An 18,201-nucleotide genomic window follows, 5' to 3' on the forward strand; every position below is an offset into this window, starting at 1 on the left:
TTGCTTTTGCATCATGAGTGTATGTCAACATGGGAAGAAAGTGATTCAAAAAGAGAAAGGACAATTGTGTTGAATTGTGGTGAGAGGTCAAGTAGGGTGAACACTGAAAGTGTCCTTTGGATTTAGCTACATTGTCCAGGACATTGATCTTAATGAGAGCTAGTGGAGTGGTGGTGAGGGGCAGGTTTGAATGGGTCCAGGAGTAAGTAGGATATGAAGAAATAGAGCCAGGGAGTGTGGAAAACTTTTTCAAGAAGTTAGATTGGAATGGGGGTATGGGATTTTTGTCCTTTAAAGGTCAAAGAGATAGGAGAGAGAATATCCATAGTGTTTTGGATTCTGAGAAACTGGGAGAAAATAGGCTTCTGTTAAGACCAGTGCTTTGTAAACTTCAGTGTGCATGATGTGAATCACCTGGGGATCTTGTTAAGCTGCAAATTATGATTCAGTTGGTCTGGTGTGCTGCCTGATAGTCTGCATTCCTAGTATGCTACCAGATAATGCTGAAGCTGTGGTCAGAAAATCTTATGTTTAGGAGCAAAGCTCTGATCTGCTGGTGGAGAGATGGGTTTTATTTTAGGTAGTGTGTTCCTTGTAAAACAGGGAAGATGGAGAGATTAGATGTAGATGTTTTAGGTTTGATGGTTAAAAGTTTGAGGGATTTCTGTCTGATGACCTTTTTTCCTCCCTGAAGTAGGAGATTGAAAAGAATGATAGTATCTCGGATTGGTATGGGGAAATAATTATAATTTGCTAGGAGCTTCATAAGAGATATCCCCGTCTCCAAGCTAACAATAACCAGAGTCATATCTTAAAATTTTTTTCATGGTCTTTCCCCCCCAGCTTTATTGAGTCTTAAAATAATTATTTGACTATACCACTCTATTTTAAAAAATCTTTGGGTCTTTTACCTAATGGATAAGATTCAGATGCCTTCAAAGACTTCTCTTGTGTTCTCACAGTACTACTAGATACTACTATTACTATTGTTTTTCTTTTTTTAAAAGATTTTATTTACTTATTCATTTGAGAGAGAATGAGAGTGCATGTGCGTGAGCGAGAGCAAGCATGAGTGAACATGAGCAGTGGGTAGGGGCAGAGGGAGAAGCAGACTCCCTGCTGAGCAGGGAGCCAGTTGGTGCTCAGGTCTCCATCCCAGGATCCTTGGATCATGACCTGAGCTGAAGGCAGCTGCTTAACCGACTGAGCCACCCAGGTGCCCCTTCTTTTGTTTTTCTATTGCTAAGCATAGTGCCTGGCATATAATAGCTAATAGCTAATAACCAGATACTGAACAAACTGAAGAAGTTATTTATGTTGTGCTTGCTTTTCATTTATGCCTAAAATGCCTAAAGAAAGTATTTCTGGAGTCATGAAATTGGTTGGGGAGCATGTAAGAAGAGGCGCATTGTATTCTTCTCTGTAGTACAAACAGTGACAGAATCAGTATATATTTTCCCTACCCCCCTGCATTTATGTACCTGCTTTCTCCATATTAACTTCTGTTTTCTTCTACCCCATGGCAGAGTAATAGGGAAGTGAAAAATAATTTTTTTGATCAGCCCTACAGCTGATCCTTCCTGGGATAGAGAAAGTTCATTATTTCAAATACATATAATTCTAAAAAGTTAAGGAAGTAATTTCTGTTTACAGAAGTCAACTGTTTATGTACTTCTTTTCAGTGGACAGCAGAAAGAAGTGCTAGAAGATAAGAACCATTCTCTGTAAGGGGGGCTCATAGATGATGATCTTCAGTGAGCTTTTGTTAAGTTTACCAAAGTGCCTGTCACCGTAAAATATTAAAAAAACAAACAAACAACACTCTTCTATTTTGTAGCTATAAATAATGTATACTTTGCATACTTGTTGATTGTGTCATTAGGCCTTTGAGTTCCTTAGAGCCCAGCACTGTCTTACTCATCTTTGTATCCTACCCTCCAATACCTAGCACAGTACTTGGCATAAAAAAGTTCTGTCTATTCAGTAGATAATTTGTTGAATGAATTGCAGTCAGATTTGTGTGTGTGTTTTAATTGGAGAAAGGCATGTGTACATATTGGAATTTTACTCCTTTTTCTTTGAGAGGGAAGGCCATAATTTTCAGCTGCTACACCAGGAGTTATTTTTGGTTAAGCAATACAGAGAGAGACTCAAGGCTGGGAGCAGGGACAAAAATAAAAGATGAAATGGATCAAAAGAGGTTATTTATTATCTTTATGAAACCAAATTTATTAATTTATTTAACTTTTATAGTTAAAATTTTGTTTTAGTTCTTTAATAAAGGAAATGCCCAATTTACAGACCATATTAAGGAAATATTACCACTATAGATAACTTCCTTTATTAAAGAAGTTAAATTTTATATTGTAAATCTTCAAAAATCTTGGCCCAAGTCAAGTGATATAGTCTAAAAAAGGGGTATGGTAGTTATAGTATAAAAACTATTACAGTTCCCAAGAAAATTATTTCTCTTTGGAACCTCATGAAACTTTTTTGTTCTTGTTTTTTTTTTATTTTATTTATTTGAGAGAGAGAGTGAGCAAGAGAGAGCACGAGCAGGAGCAGAGGGAGAAGCAGGTTCCCTGCTCAGCAGGGAGCCCAATTCGGGGCTCGATCCCAGGACTCTGGGTTCATGACCTGGGCCAAAGGCAGATGCTTAACCAACTAAGCCAGCCAGATGTCCCTGTTCTTGTTTTAAGTTACTTATCTCTGCTTTCATCAGGGAAAGATTCTGATGTCATTGCAGGTAGCATTTTGGAAACCATTGCTTAAATTTGGATTCATCTGAAGTTTCTTCTTAATCTCATTTGTGTGGTTGACTGGTCTGACAGTTCCATATAGGTGGAGTAATCTTAATGTTTCCTAATTAGGCTACTTTTAGGTCTATAAATTGGTATTATAGTATAGTACTAGGTTTAATTATATAAAAATAATTCTGCCCATAATGTAAGAGATTAATCTTTAGCAAATTTAAAAGTTTGAAAAGCTCTTTAATTATAAGTAAAATTTTGTGCCATGGATGTATACTTTTAGCACTATACAGGGAGGGCTGTGATTATGATAGGCATGATACTAATTTTTTTCTGAAATTTATTTAAATTACACACAGTAAAGTTCCGAGTTTTGACAAATGCAGAGTCGTGTAACCACCACCACAATTGAAATTCAGCACTGTTCCATCATCCCAAGTTCCAGTTCCTAGAGCTGTCCCTTTGAAGTTAAATCCTTCCCCAACCCCAGTGCTTGACAACCAGTGAGTGGTCTGTTCTCTGATGCTATAGTTTTGACTTTACGAGAATGTTGTATAAGTAGAATCCCATATACATTGTGTAGTGTTTTGAGTCTGGCTTCATAAATACAGTATATTGCATTTGAGAGTCATCTATGTTGCTGTGTGTATAATAGTTCCTTTCTTTTAATTGCTGTGTAGTACCATTTTATGGATGTACCCCGTAGATGGTTTATCCATTTACCTTTTTTTTTTTTTAAAGATTTTATTTATTTATTTGATAGAGTGAGAGAGCACAAGCAGGGGGAACAGTAGAGGGAGAGGGAGAAGCAGGCTCCCCGCCAAGCAGGGAGCTCGATGTGGGGCTCGATCCCAGGACCCTGGGATCATGACCTGAGCCAAAGGCAGACGCTTAACCATCTGAGCCACCCAGGTGCCCCTACCCATTTACCTTTTGAAAGACATTTGGTTTTCTATTTTTGGTGATTATGACCAAAGTTACTATAAACATTAGTATATTGATTTCTGTGTAAATATGTATTTTCATTTCTTCTGCAATTGTTAGAGAAAAATCTGACAAGATGGAAAAATTGGCAAACTGACTTCAAACTTTATATGGAAATACAAAGGACCTACACTAGCCAAAACAAGTTAGAGGACTAATAATACTGTTTTTAAATTCCTGTTATATAGCTACAGTAATCAAAACAGTGTGGTACTGATATAAAGCAAAATGGACCGATGAAATGGAGCAGAGTTCAGAAATAGACTTACATACCGAGACACCTTATTTCTTTTCCTTTCTTTCTTTTTTTTTTTTTAAAGATCTTATTTATTTATTTGACAGAGAGAGACACAGTGAGAGAGGGAACACAAGCAGGGGGAGTGGGAGAGGGAGAAGCAGGCTTCCTGCGGAGCAGGGAGCCTGATGCGGGACTCGATCCCAGGACCCTGGGATCATGACCTGAGCTGAAGGCAGACGCTGAATGACTGAGCCACCCACGTGCCCCGAGACACCTTATTTCAACAAAGGTGCAAAGGCAGTTCGGAGGAAAAGGATCGTATTTTTTTATGGTGCTGGAACAATTGGTATCCATGTGGAAAAAAGAAAAAGTAACTGTGATTCATGTCCCACACCATATACAAAAATAAAATTAAAATGAATCATAGACCTAAACATAAAACCTAAAACTATAAAACCTCTAGAAGAAAATGGAGATATCCTTTGTGACCCTAGGTTAGTCAGGTATTTCTTAGGTAAACACCAAAAGCACAATCCATAAGAGAATAAATTGGTATGTTTGAAGGTTTTTATAATTAATTCTTTGTGTAATAGAGGACCGTTTAGGTTATTTAATTCTTGAGTGAATTTTAGTAGTATGTCTTTCAAGGAATTGGTCTAACTAATGTGAATTAGAATTTATGGGCATAGAGTTGTTTGTAATATTCCTTTTTATCTTTTGGGTGTTTGTACAGTATGTAGGGATAATTTTCCTTTTCATCTTGATACTGGTAATTTTTATGTTTTGATCAATCTGGCTAAAGATTTATCAGTTTTATTAATCTTTATAAAGAAGTGGCTTTTGGTTTAATTCATTTTTTGTTTTTCTGTTTCAAGTTTCATTGATTTCTGCTCTTTATTAATTCCTTCTGTATTGGTTTGAAATTTAATTTGCTCTTTTTTTTTCTAGTTCTTAGGTGGAAGCTTAGGTTACTGATTCGAGACCTTGTCTAATATAAGCATTTAATACTATAGATTTCTCTTTTCTGCTTTAGTTGATGTTATACATTCATTTTCATTTGGTTCAAAATACTTAAAAATTTTCTTTGGAAGTTTCTTTTTTACCCTTGTGTTATTTAGAAGCGTGTTGCTTAATTTAGAAATATTTGGGTATTTTCCAGATATTTTTGTGTCACTATTGTGGTCAGATAATATACTTTATTATTTTAATTAATTATTTTAAATCTCTTAAGGTTTGTATTATGGCCCATTATATGGTTTAGTTTTGGTGAATCATTCACATGCACTTGAGAAGAATGTATATTTTGCTCTTGTTCGGGAGGAATGTTCTGTAAGTGTCAAATTAGGTCAGGTTGATTGATAGTGGTGTTCAGTCTATATCCTTGTTGATTTCTATTTGTTTTATAGGTTACTGAAAGAGAGGTGTTGAAGTCTCCAAGTGTAATTGTAGATTTATCTATTTCTTTTCAGTTATCTCAGTTTTTCATGTATTTTGAAGCCTTGTTAGATGACTTTAAAAGGATTGTTAAGTTTTCTTGGTGAATCAATGCTTTATCATTATGAAAACTCTCTTTTTAGCTCTGGTAATTTTCCATGTTCTGAAGTTTATTTTGTCTTACATAACTATGGCCACTTAAGCTTGCTTGCTTGCTTGCCTTTTTCTCTCTCTTTTTTTTTAAGATTTTTTTTTTTTTAAAGATCTTGTTTATTTATATGACAGAGAGACACAGCGAGAGAGGGAACACAAGCAGGGGGAGTGGGAAAGGGAAAAGCAGGCTTCCCACGGAGCAGGGAGCCCGATGCAGGGCTCAATCCCAGGACCCCGGGATCATGACCCGAGCCGAAGGCAGACGCCTAATGACTGAGCCACCGAGGCACCCCTTTTTTAAAGATTTTATTTTTAAGTAATCTCTGTACCCGACATGGGGCTCGAACTCACAACCCCAAGATCAGCAGTCCCATGTTTCACTGACTGAGCCAGCCAGGTGCCCTTCAGGCTTTCTTTTGATAGTGTTTGTTTGATCTATCTTTTCTTCCATCCTTTCAGTTTTAACCAATCTATGTTATTATATATAATGTGGGTTTCTTGCAGACGGTACATGGTTGGCTTGTGTTTTTTTAATCCAGCCTGGTTTGTTTTTTTTTTAGTCCAACCTGACTGTTTTTAATTGGTCAGTTTAGACGATTTACATTTAATGTAATTTTTGGTGTGTTTGGATATATGTGTAACATTTTACTTTTTGTTCTCTTTTTTTCTGTTCTTTCCTACCTTTCGAATTACCTGAATATTTTGTAGCATTCTATTTTAACTTGCTTGTTGGTTTTTGGCTCTCTTTATATTTTTTTAATGGTTGCTCTGGGAATTAATTAAGATTAATTACTTAACTAAGAGTTAGTGTTTTACCATTTAAAATGAAGAAGCCTTACAACTATGTAGATCCCTTTATCTTTTGTTGTTTTAAATCTACATACATGGAAAATATCAAGATGCAATCTTAAAATTTTCGCTTTCAAAAGTCAGTTTAAGAGGAGAAAAATAATCTATTATATTTACTTACATATTTATTATTTCTGTTGCTCTCCCTTCATTCCTGAAGTTCCATGTATGTCTCTGGTATCATTTTCTTTAACTTTGAAGAACTTTCTCAGCATTTCTTTTTCTTTTTTTCTAAGATTTTACTTATTTATTTGAAAGAGCAGAGAGAGAACATGGGGCAGACTCTCCTCTGAGCAGGGAGCCTTATGGGCTGGATCCCAGGATTCTGGGATCATGACCCGAGCCAAAGGCAGACACTTAACCGACTGAGCCACGCAGGTTCCCTTTTCTTTCATTCTTTCTTTTTTTTTTTTTTAAAGATTTTATTTATTTATTTGACAGAGAGAGACACAGCAAGAGAGGGAACACAAGCAGGAGGAGTGGGAGAGGGAGAAGCAGGCTCCCTGCTGAGCAGGGAGCCCATTGTGGGCCTCGATCCTAGGACCCTGGGATCATGACCTGAGCTGAAGGCAGATGCCTTACGACTGAGCCACCCAGGTGCTGCTCTTTTTTTTTTTTTTTTTTAAAGTAGGATCCACACCCAGCGTGGAGCCCAATATGGGGCTTCAACTCAGGACTCTGAGATCAAGACCTGAGCTAAGATCAAGAGTTGGATGTTTAACTGACTGAGCCACCCAGGCTCCCCTCTTTAACATTTTTTTTTTTTTTTTAAGATTTTATTTATTTATTTGAGAGAAAGAGAGAGGGAGGAGGAGGGAGAGGGAGAAACAAACTCTTCACTGAGCAGGGAGCCTGATGTGGGGCTTGATCCTGGCACTCCAGGATCATGACCTGAGCTGGGCAGACGCTTAACCGACTGAGCCACCAAGGCGCTCCCCTCTTTAACATTTCTTTTAGGGAAGTCTGCTGGTGATTAATTCTCTTAGTTTTTCTTCATTTGAGAATGTCTTTATTTTCTATTTGTGCTGTGAAGGTATTTTTGCTGGATATAAAATTCTGGGGTGACAATTCTTTTCAGCACTTTAAAGATACTGTTCCATGGTTTTCTGGCCTTTATGGTTTCTGATGAGAAATCTGCATTTATTCTGACCTTTGTTTCTTTGTGTTGCTTTTCCTCATGCTGCTTTTAAGATTTTTTTAAAAATTTACCTTTGTGGGGATTTTTGCTCTTTGATTGTGATTTGCCTGTGCTTGGTTGTCTTTGAATTTGTCTTAATTGAAGTTTGCTGAGCTCTTGAATCTGTATGCCTTTCACCACATTTGGAGCATTTTTTTGTCAAATCTATTTTCTACAGCCATTTTCTTTTCTCCTTTTCTTCTGGGACTCCAGTCCACAAATGTTACACTTTTTGATGTGTTCCCTCAGATACCTAACACTGTTTACTTTTTTCTCCCAGTCTTTTCACTCTGTTTTTCAGATTGGATAATTTTTATTACCTGTCTTCAAGCTCACTGTCTTTTATGGCTTTTGAGCCCATTTAGTGAGGTTTTCCCCCCACTCACATATTGTACCTTTTCTTTCTTTCTTTCTTTTCTTTCTTTCTTTCTTTCTAAGATTTTATTTATTCATTTGAGACAGAGAGAGCACAAGCAGGGGGTGATGCAGAGGGAGAGGGAGAAGCAGACTCCCCACTGAACAGGGAGCCTGACGTGGGGCTTGATCCCAGGACTCTGGGATCATGACATGAGCTGTAGGCAGATTCTTAACCATCTGAGCCACCCAGCACCCCTGTACTTTTTATTTCTAAAACTTTCATGTGATTCTTTTTTATGCTTTCTATTTCTCTGTTGAAAACTTCTGTTTCCAATCATTTCAAGAATGTTCACATTTACCTCATAGGGTATAGTTACAATAACTAATTGAGAATCCTCTCTGATAATTTTTTCTTTTCTTTTCTTTTTTTTTGCTTCGCTTTGCTTTGCTTTGCTTCCCCCCCCCCCCCCCATATTTTAACATCGATTGTCTCAGGCTTGTATCTGTTGACTGCCCCCTTTTTTTTTTTTCCCCAAGGAGGCTCCCTGTGTATTGTGGAGCCCAGTGTGAGGCTTGAACTCAAGACTCTGAGATCAGGACCTGAGCTGAGATCAAGAGTCAAATAGATGCTCAACCGACTGAGCCACCCAGGCACCCGACTGTCTTTTTCTTGAGTTGGATAGATCAGATTGTACTGATTCTTTGTGTTTCAAGTATTTTTATGGCTCCGTGCCCTACGTGGGGCTTGAACTCATGACCCTGAGATTGAGAGTCACATGCTGTCCTGACTGAGTCAGCCAGGCACCCCTGTTTCAAGTTATTTTGGATTTTATCTTAGATATTTGGGATATTGTGAGACTCTGGGTTTTATAACAATCCTCTGGAGATAATGTTGATTTTGTGTTGGCATGCAGTCATTCTGGTTAGATTTAGATTGCAAGTTCTATCTTGCCCTCTGTGGGTGGTGGTTCCAGTGCTAGTGATTTTGTAGCTTTTGTTACAGTGTTTGGGTCTACTCTGTACATGTGTCATTCAGAGTATAATCTGGGACTTGGTGGTGGATTATATCATAGTTCAGTTGTCAAAGTCTTTGCTGCTGTTTTTCAGCTCTGTCCTTCACAGAGCAGTTTGGAGGTGAGCTTAGGACTTGTGTTGGGGATCCTTTTTTGCTCTTTCTTTTCTGAGATTTCCCCTATCTTTTGGCTACCTGGAACCCTTTTTTACTGGTGTTCTAGCTAGAAAACTGGGGCTTTCGTGATGTTATAGCTACATTTCTTCCCACCTACCTCCCCCTCCACTCTTCTTCCCCCTTGTGCTGGGACTAGACTAGACTGCCCCCAAGGTAAAAGTAGTGAGAGAAAAAGAGAAGATAACAGGATTCTTCTCATGCTCTTTTGACCATACAGGCTCCTTTTCTTAGTTCCCAGTTCTTTCCAGTGCCTTAGATGCTCATGCCGTCTTTACTGCACTGTGCATGTGTCACTCAGGGTTTAGTGTGAGGCTTAACTCTGAGGCTAGCCTTGGGAGCCAGGCAGGGAATAAGAAGCCCCAGAGTTTCTCCCCACACTCTCTGGCTCACAGAGACCCTCTTTCTTGGTTTTCTCTGAGTTTATGTTCTGTGTTCCTGCTACATAGTTTGAAGACTTGACCCATCAATGGATCAAACCAGAAAAGAAAAGAGGAAAGGAAAAAAGCCCCTGAAACTCACTTCCATCATGGGTCCTTACTTAGTTTTGACTTCCTTCCCCAGTCCATCTTCTGTGTACTTTTCAGAGTCCTCAGATAGTTGTTTTTTTTTGTCCAAGGTTTTTGTTTGTAATCATTGGGAGAAATAGGGTATAATAAACTTACTGTAGTTGACTTGCCCCAAACTTAAATTTATTTTCTGGGAATTGCAAAATACACTTGTTTCAGAAATTTGGAAAAATCAGAAAAGCTTAGAGAATGAGAAGTTTAGAGAATGAGAAATTTGGAAAAATCAGAAAAGTTTAGAGAAGTTTTTAGAGAAATTACCTGTAATTGCATTATCTAGTAATAAGTCATTTTAACTTTTTCCTCTAGTTTTTTCTCTGTATATTTTAACACGGTGAACACCGTAATGGATATGGTTTTTTTTTATCTAATATTTTTATTAAACAATATTTGTATCACAATATGTTTTTAGTAAGTACCTCCATAAAACCTGTATAATCTGTCATATGGATGTGTCATATACTTAATCATGCCCTTGTTATTAGATACATGGTTCATGTCACTGTGACCATCTTTGTATATACATTTTTGCCTGATAACTTTTTTGAGCTCTTGACTTAACCATAAGAGGAAATCAAAGTTTTCTTAATCTGTTTCAGATAATATTTAATTATTTTTTTAAGTCTGACCCAGTGTGTTTGTTTATAATTATCTTCTTATAACCATCTTCAAAATGGTATTGCTTTTGATAGAGGACCTTGTGATTTTTGATTCTTTTGAACTTTAGAGTTCATTGTAGGAAAATTTAATTGAAGATAATGTAATAAGTTTTTAATCCTTGGAGGAATGAATGAGTAAGTTAGTGAATTTTGATTTTTATATTTTAAGGGAAAATGGGACGGAGATTTTTTTTTTTTTTAAGATTTTATTTATTTGAGAGAGAGAGAATGAGAGACAGAGAGCATGAGAGGGAGGAGGGTCAGAGGGAGAAGCAGACTCCCTGCTGAGCAGGGAGCCCGATGTGGGACTCGATCCCGGGACTCCAGGATCATGACCTGAGCTGAAGGCAGTCACTTAACTGACTGAGCCACCCAGGCGCCCTGGAATGGAGATTTTAAAATGATGCTAATATATGCCCAGCATAGTTTTGTATCTGCCTCCATTGTGTGTTCATATGGAAATAAGGTCTGTATTAGAAATACAGAAATAAAATATGAATGATTGAATTTATTTTGGAGTAAATTTTTTGTGATTCTAATTAGAGATTCTTTATAGCCTGAAGTGCTTGTCTGTGTGTATATGCATACAGCTTTAGGTTCTTCTGTATTGTCTTGGTGGGGATTTGAAGAATTTTGTGTTTAATTTTAAAAGTTTATTAATTCGGGGCACCTGGGTGGCTCAGTCGTTAAGCGCCTACCTTCGGCTCAGGTTGTGATCCCAGGGTCCTGGGATCGAGCTCTGCATCAGGCTCCCTGCTCCGCGGGAAGCCTGCTTCTCCCTCTCCCACTCCCCCTGCTTGTGTTCCCTCTCTCACTGTGTCTCTCTCTGTCAAATAAATAAGTAAAGTCTTTAAAAAAAAAAAAAAGTTTATTCTTGGGGCACCTGGGGGCTCAGTCAGTTAAATATCTGCCTTTGGCTCAGGTCATGATCCCAGGGTCCTGGGATGGAGCCCTGGGTCAGGCTCCACGTTCAGCAGGGAGCCTGCTTTTTCCTCTCCCTCTGCCTGCTGCTTCCCCTGCTTGTGCTCTCTCTCTGTCGTTAAATAAACAAACAAATAAATAAAATCTTTAAAAAAAAAGATAAGAAGAGGGAAAATACCCCTAATCGACAACTGAAGAGACAGCTTTATTTTTTTAAATTTTCTTTAAAGATTTTATTCTTTAGATTTTATTCTGAAGGCAGACGCTTAACGACTGAGCCACCCAGGCGCCCCTTTTTTTTATTTTAAAGATCTATTTATTTATGTGTGAGAGAGAGAGAGTGTGTGTGAGTGTTGGGGGAGGGTTGGAGAGAGAGAAGGCAGATGCTTAACCGACTGAGCCACCCAGGTGTCCCAATACACAGCTTAAAAAGCTACTAAGATATATACACTAAAATTTGGAGGAAAAAGAATTCCACTAAAACGTTTAGAGTATTACCTTTTGTGTTATGTGTAGCCTATTTAAAGCTTAGTTTGTGCAGAGAAGTTAGAATAATGTATTTTATGTCATATAATTGAGATATCTACTAAATGTAAATCATAGTCTTTCATATTTTAAGTGTTGGTAAAATATAAAGGATATTATTGGTACCTCACAAATTCTGCTTTTGATTATATAGCAGGCGTTAGACTATTCATAGGCGGTAAGGAGAACTAAAGTTAGTTAGTTCAGTATGGTGCCAGTATACTGAGCTAAGTGTTTAATATATATAATTTTATTTAATTTTCATATCATCCATATAAAGTTGGTACTTTTTAGATATTATCTTTGCTTTACAAATGAGGAAACAGGACCACAAAGGTTAGAAAGTTGTTGTATGTTTTGTCCTTATCTATTAAACCCCAGATCAGCACTTGTTCTAATAAAACATTAATTGAACAATGTCCCTGGCCTTCAGGACATTTTAATGTAAATAAGGAAATAAAGTGGTAGATTAAATAGTGTGGGCACTGTTTGTATGAGGTTTTAGGAACATGAAAGTACCACTTAGTGATTTGGGGAGGTTAGGGAAGGTTTTACAGAGCAGTTGATGTTTGAGCTGAGTATTGAATAGGAATTTTTTTTTTTTTTAAAGATTTTATTTATTTATTTGACAGAGAGATAGTGAGAGCAGGAACACAAGCAGGGGGAGGGCGAGAGGGAGAGGCAGGCTTCCCGCGGAGCAGGGGTCCTGTTGCGGGGCTCTGTCCCAGGACCCTGGGATCATGACCTGAGCTGAAGGCAGACGCTTAATGACTGAGCTACCCAGGTGCCCCAGGAATGTTTTTTTTAAACATGGTTTCAAGTTAATGCTGCTACCTTTAACTGTTGGTAACTTGATATTTTCAGCAGTTATGAAATTAGCATGTGAGTATTGTTCTGGAAACAAAAGCAATGTGAGAAATACTGCCTAATACAGATGCAGACACAGTATTGAATGTGATGTAATATGTTACAATTTTTACTTGTTACTTTATTAATTTTTGATGTGAAGAATTTAGTAATCCGTGGTATAATATGATTTCTTTCACTACAGATGTCCTCCTCGCACTTTCTTACCAGCCCTCTGCAAAATTTTTCTTGATGAAAGTGCTCCAGACAATGTGTTAGAGGTGACAGCCCGTGCCATCACATACTATCTGGATGTATCTGCAGAATGCACCCGAAGGATTGTTGGGGTTGATGGAGCTATAAAAGCACTTTGTAATCGTTTAGTTGTGGTCGAGCTTAATAACAGGACTAGCCGAGACTTAGCTGAACAATGTGTAAAGGTAAGTCTTAATTATTTACTGGCCCATTTGAAGATCACTAGAGAATAAAAAATATATTTTGCTAAAAAAAGAAAATTCTTTCATTATTTTTACTTTATTGAGAGTGGTTGACAACAGTGGAAGTCATGGTCCTTGTGGCACCAAAGAGGATCCCTTATAGCTTGGGAAAAGAAGTCTTATCTTCAAAGGAAATTGTAGGTCACAGATAATGCTCTTCTGTGCTGGCTCTTGGGTTCCTGGTAGCTTTTGAGATAGGTAATCCCTGTTCTTAGCCAAAATGATTTTGTATGAAAATAGTAGTGACAACAACTAATACTGATTATTAGAGTCAGGCATTATGCCAAACACTTTACGTGTTTTAACTCACTTAGTCTTCATGACAACTTTATATGAGGTGGGTGCTGCTAATATCAGCATTTCTATTTTTTATTTGAAAAAAATTCAAGCATCTTGAGGTTAAGTAACTTGGTGGTGGTACAAGTAGTTCATGGCAGAGCCAGGATCGAAAAGTTAGGAGTTTGAAATTACGAAGTCTGGTTCGAGGGCCCATGGATTTAACTATTTTTTTGTACTTCCTTTAGAGTAGCTGTTTTGTTTTATTCCTGGTGGGACTAATTATAAACTTTATGTGACTTTGAAAGCACCAGTGCTGGGTCAGTAATTTATTAAAACTACTTGATGAAAACATTTAGACTATCCTTGATTTGTTATGATTCCTGTTTCATTCTTGTTAAGATTCTTGCTGCCGTAGGCCAGCAGTTTTCAAACTTTCTGTCTCAGGATCCCTTTACAAGTCTTATTATTGAGGGGCCCTCAAAGAGCCTTTGTTTATGTAGGTTATCTCTATTTACCTTTACTATATTAGATATTAAAACAGAAATTTAGAACATATATTTATCTGAAAATAACAAACTCATTATGTGTTAATGTACATTTTTAATGAAAAAATTATTTCCTGAACAAATGGAAAATTAATGAGAATAGTAGCATTGTTAAGCATTTTTGTATGTCTCTTTAATGTCTGGCTTAATAGAAGAAGTTGAGTGGATCCTCATATCTGCTTCTGCATTTAGTCTGTTGCTATATCACATATAGCTTTTCAAAAATTCCACCCTACACTCCTGAGAGAATGAGAATGAAAAAGATAATTACTGTCATGGTATTGGTATTACGAAAAAAGCTTTAACTTAAAAGGATCTTTGAAAATGTCTTCTCCACACTTTGAGAGCTGCTGTTACAGGTGTTAATGTCTTGATTTTCTGCCTCTGTGTCTGTAGATTTATTTTTGTCTCTAGACTCAGACAAAGAGGTATCTATTTTCCTGTTTAGAGCTGTTTTTCTCTTATTCTCTCTTTTTAAAATTTAATTAATTAATTAATTTTAGAGAGCGTGAGTATGCGAGCAGGGGGAGGGGCAGAAGGAGAAAGAATCTCAAGCAGTCTCCGCACTTGAGTGTGGAGCCTGACTCAGGGCTTGATCTCACATCCCTGAGCTCATGACCTGAGCTGGAAATAAGAGTTGGACACCCAAATGACTGAGTCACCCAGGTGTGCTCTGTCTTACTCTCTTGATCATAATACTTCATGTTTCCTCTGGGACTGTAATTTTACTCCATTCTTTATTCATTGACTCATACTATTTCAAACTCTTTCTTGTCTTTTACACCCTGCTCCCCCTTTTTCTGTTTCCTTTGCAGATTATTGTTATTAATTTATTCTTAAATTTCTAAGGTTCTTTTTTTACCTTCTTAAAATTATGACTTTGCCTAGATAATCTCATCTATCACCATCAATTCCATTCATTTGTATATGGCCCTCATGTCTTTATCTGTAGACCTGACCTCTCTCTTGAGTTCTAGACTCCATATACAAAGGCTTGTTGGACAGCTCCAATAGCTGTCTGAATTCATGATCTTTTACTACAAATACAGTTATTTTGATAATTGGCATCAAATTTACCCACTGTAGGCAGAAACCCTGCTTTATCTTTTCTTTCCTTTTTTCCACCCCACACATGATGATTTTCTAGTTTATTTCCTTTTGTTTGTCTCTGTTACTATTGCCTTAGTTAAGCTTTCATCCTCTCTTAAATATTAATGCTTGAAATTTTTTTTTGCATTTACCTCTGTACTCTCCCTATGGCCCATTCCCAGTTATTAACTGGAAATCTGATCATACTGTTTTTCTGCTTAAAACATTTTTCTCAAAAAACCCCACATTTTTCTACCTTAAAGAATAGAGTCTGGGCACCTGGGTGGCTCAGTTGGTTAAGCGACTGCCTTCGGCTCAGGTCATGATCCTGGAGTCCCAGGATCGAGTCCCACATCGGGCTCCCTGCGCAGCAGGGAGTCTGCTTCTCCCTCTGACCCTCCCCCCTCTCATGCTCTCTCTCTATCTCATTCTCTCTCTCAAATAAATAAATAAAATCTTTAAAAAAAAAAAAAGAATAGAGTCTAAATTTTCTGGTATGCCTATAAGATCTGTGGACCCTATTAACTCTTTAGTTCTACCCGAGCTCCTTAAACATCAACATAATTTGGAAAATAAAAGTTAATTTTTAAAAAATTTTTATTTATTTGACAGAGAGAGAGAACAAGCGCACGTACCTGCAAGCAGGGGGAAGGCAGGCAGAGGGAGAGGGAGAGGCAGGCTCCTGGCAGAGCAGGGGGGGCCCGATGTGGGAATCAATCTCAGGACCCAGGTGCCCCTGAAAGTTAATTTTTCATGCTTTGACATTCATAGATTAAGTGTGAGGATGATGAGTAATGTAATAGCAAGCATTTATTTATTGATTTCATGTGTAGGAACTTTGTAAACTTCTGCTAAGTTATTTTAGTTGCTTAACTTGCCACGCCGGCTTCACCATCTGAACCTACACTGTTTGATACGATAGCCATATAGGACATTTCAAATGTGGCTACCCCAAATTAAGATGTGCTATAAGGATAAAATACACTTGGGATTTTGAAGACTTAGTATATTAAAGTATATGGGGCGCCTCGGTGGCTCTGTTAGTTGAGCATCTGACTCTTGATTTTGGTTCAGGTCATGGATCACTCCCCGTGTGGGGCTCCACACTTAGTGGAGAGTCTGCTTGGGATTCTCTCTCTCCTTTCCCTCTGCCCCTCCTCCTGCTTATGCTCTCCCTCCCTCTCTCTAAAATAAATAAATATATATATATATTTTAAAGATTTTATTTATTTGACACAGAGAGAGAGAGAGGGCTAGAGAGACAAGTGGGGCAAACAGTAGAGGGACAGGAGAAGCAGACTCCCCACTGAGCAAGGAACCTGATGCGGAACTCAGTGCCAAGACCCTGGGATCATGACCTGACCTGAAAGCAGATGCTTAACCGACTGAGCCACCGAGGCAACCCTATATATTTTTTTTAATCAGAAAGAGAGAGAGTGTGAGCACAAACGGGGAGTGGCAGGCAAATGGTGAAGCAAGCTCCCTGCTGAGCAAGGAACCCGATGTGGGGCTCAATCCCAGGACCTTAGGATCGTGACCTGAGCCAAGGGCAGCCGCTTAACTGGCTGAGCTAGCCAGGCGTCCCTAAAAAAAAAATAAATTATTAAAAAAAAAAACCTTTAAAAAAATACATTAAAGAATGTAAAATACATCAATTTTTAACTTTGGTAACGTTGAAATGATGATGCCTTACATATATTGGGCTAAATTAAATATAATATTCAAATTAATTTGTTGTGCTTTTTAAAATGTGGCTACTAATAAATTTGGAGGGCACATTGTGTTTTCTGTGACGCTAGAAAATTAAAATTGGCCTTACTGTATTCTTTTGTTAATTTTGATTTACTGTTGTAGGTGTTAGAACTGATATGTACTCGTGAGTCAGGAGCAGTCTTTGAGGCTGGTGGTTTGAATTGTGTGCTTACCTTCATTCGTGACAGTGGACACTTGGTTCATAAAGATACCTTGCACTCTGCCATGGCTGTGGTATCAAGACTCTGTGGCAAAATGGAACCTCAAGATTCTTCTTTAGAAATTTGTGTGGAATCTCTTTCTAGTTTATTAAAACATGAAGATCATCAGGTAAATAAATCACTGTTTTATACTTTGTATTCAAAAAGTGACTTTATAGTGTCCTTATTTATAACTTTGATACACTGTTATTTGAACTTTTCAGTTGATGAACTAGAGGTAATTCCATTTTCTCTTTTTCTCTTTTTTTTAAGATTTTTTTAGTTTTTATTTATTTGACAGAGAGCGAAGGAGGGAACACAAGCAGGGGGAGTGGGAGAGGGAGAAGCAGGCTTCCCGCTGAGCAGGGAGCCCGATGTGGGGCTCGATCCCAGGACCCTGGGACCATGACCTGAGCCAAAGGCAGACGCTTAACGACTGAGCCACCCAGGCACCCCAGAAATACATAATTTTTAAAGCTGCATTATACTTAGTGTAGTTTGTTGATTCAGCACAATTTTGTTGACTTTGATAGTTCTCATTGAAGTAAAATAACAGTATTTAAAATATCTTACGTGTAAAGTTTTTTTAATTAGCATACTTTAGAAAATAAAACTTGACTTTTAAATGCGTTTTACTATTCTGTTAATTATTTTTGGTTGATATTCATAGATTATTTTGGCAGAGTTGTTCATAATAATAGTTAACATTTATTGAGCTTTTACTGTCCATCTCGTTTCTTTACATATATCATCTTATTTAAGCATGGACAGTGAATTATAGGTACTATTATCCCCATTTTATAACTAAGGGAACTGAGACCTTGAGCAGTTAAGCAATATCTTTGGTTCATACTTTAGCAGAATGTGGAGCCAGGGTTAAAATCTAGACAGATGATATGCCTTATATCTTTGCTACAGCTGCCTTATAATCTTAGGAATGAAATTAGCAGTACCAGCCCCTAGTCATTTTTAGGTGAATTTTATTATCCATATGCTTTTTTTTTTTTTTTTTTTAAGATTTTATTTATTTTTATTTGAGAGAGAGAGAATGAGAGAGAGGGAGTACATGAGAGGGGGGAGGGTCAGAGGGAGAAGCAGACTCCCTGCCGAGCAGGGAGCCCGATGCGGGACTCGATCCAGGGACTCCAGGATCATGACCTGAGCCGAAGGCAGTGGCTTAACCGACTGAGCCAC

At 37.7% G+C, this 18,201-nt stretch overlaps 1 protein-coding gene across 11 annotated transcripts in view; it reads left to right on the forward strand.

Annotated features, from left to right (window-relative positions):
* Positions 1-18,201, forward strand: part of HECTD1 (HECT domain E3 ubiquitin protein ligase 1) — an 88,631-nt gene that overhangs the window by 8,920 nt on the left and 61,510 nt on the right. For all 11 annotated transcript variants that reach the window (XM_081829454.1, XM_081829448.1, XM_081829453.1 and 8 more), the window contains exons 3-4: positions 12,851-13,085; positions 16,910-17,137. In XM_081829454.1, the coding sequence (XP_081685580.1) occupies positions 12,851-13,085; positions 16,910-17,137 (463 nt within the window). The remainder of the gene's footprint in view (positions 1-12,850; positions 13,086-16,909; positions 17,138-18,201) is intronic.

The sequence above is a fragment of the Leptonychotes weddellii genome, chromosome 9 (genome assembly GCF_054177405.1).
Source record: "Leptonychotes weddellii isolate Sample4059 chromosome 9, ASM5417740v2, whole genome shotgun sequence".
Classification (NCBI taxonomy): Eukaryota; Metazoa; Chordata; class Mammalia; order Carnivora; family Phocidae; genus Leptonychotes; species Leptonychotes weddellii.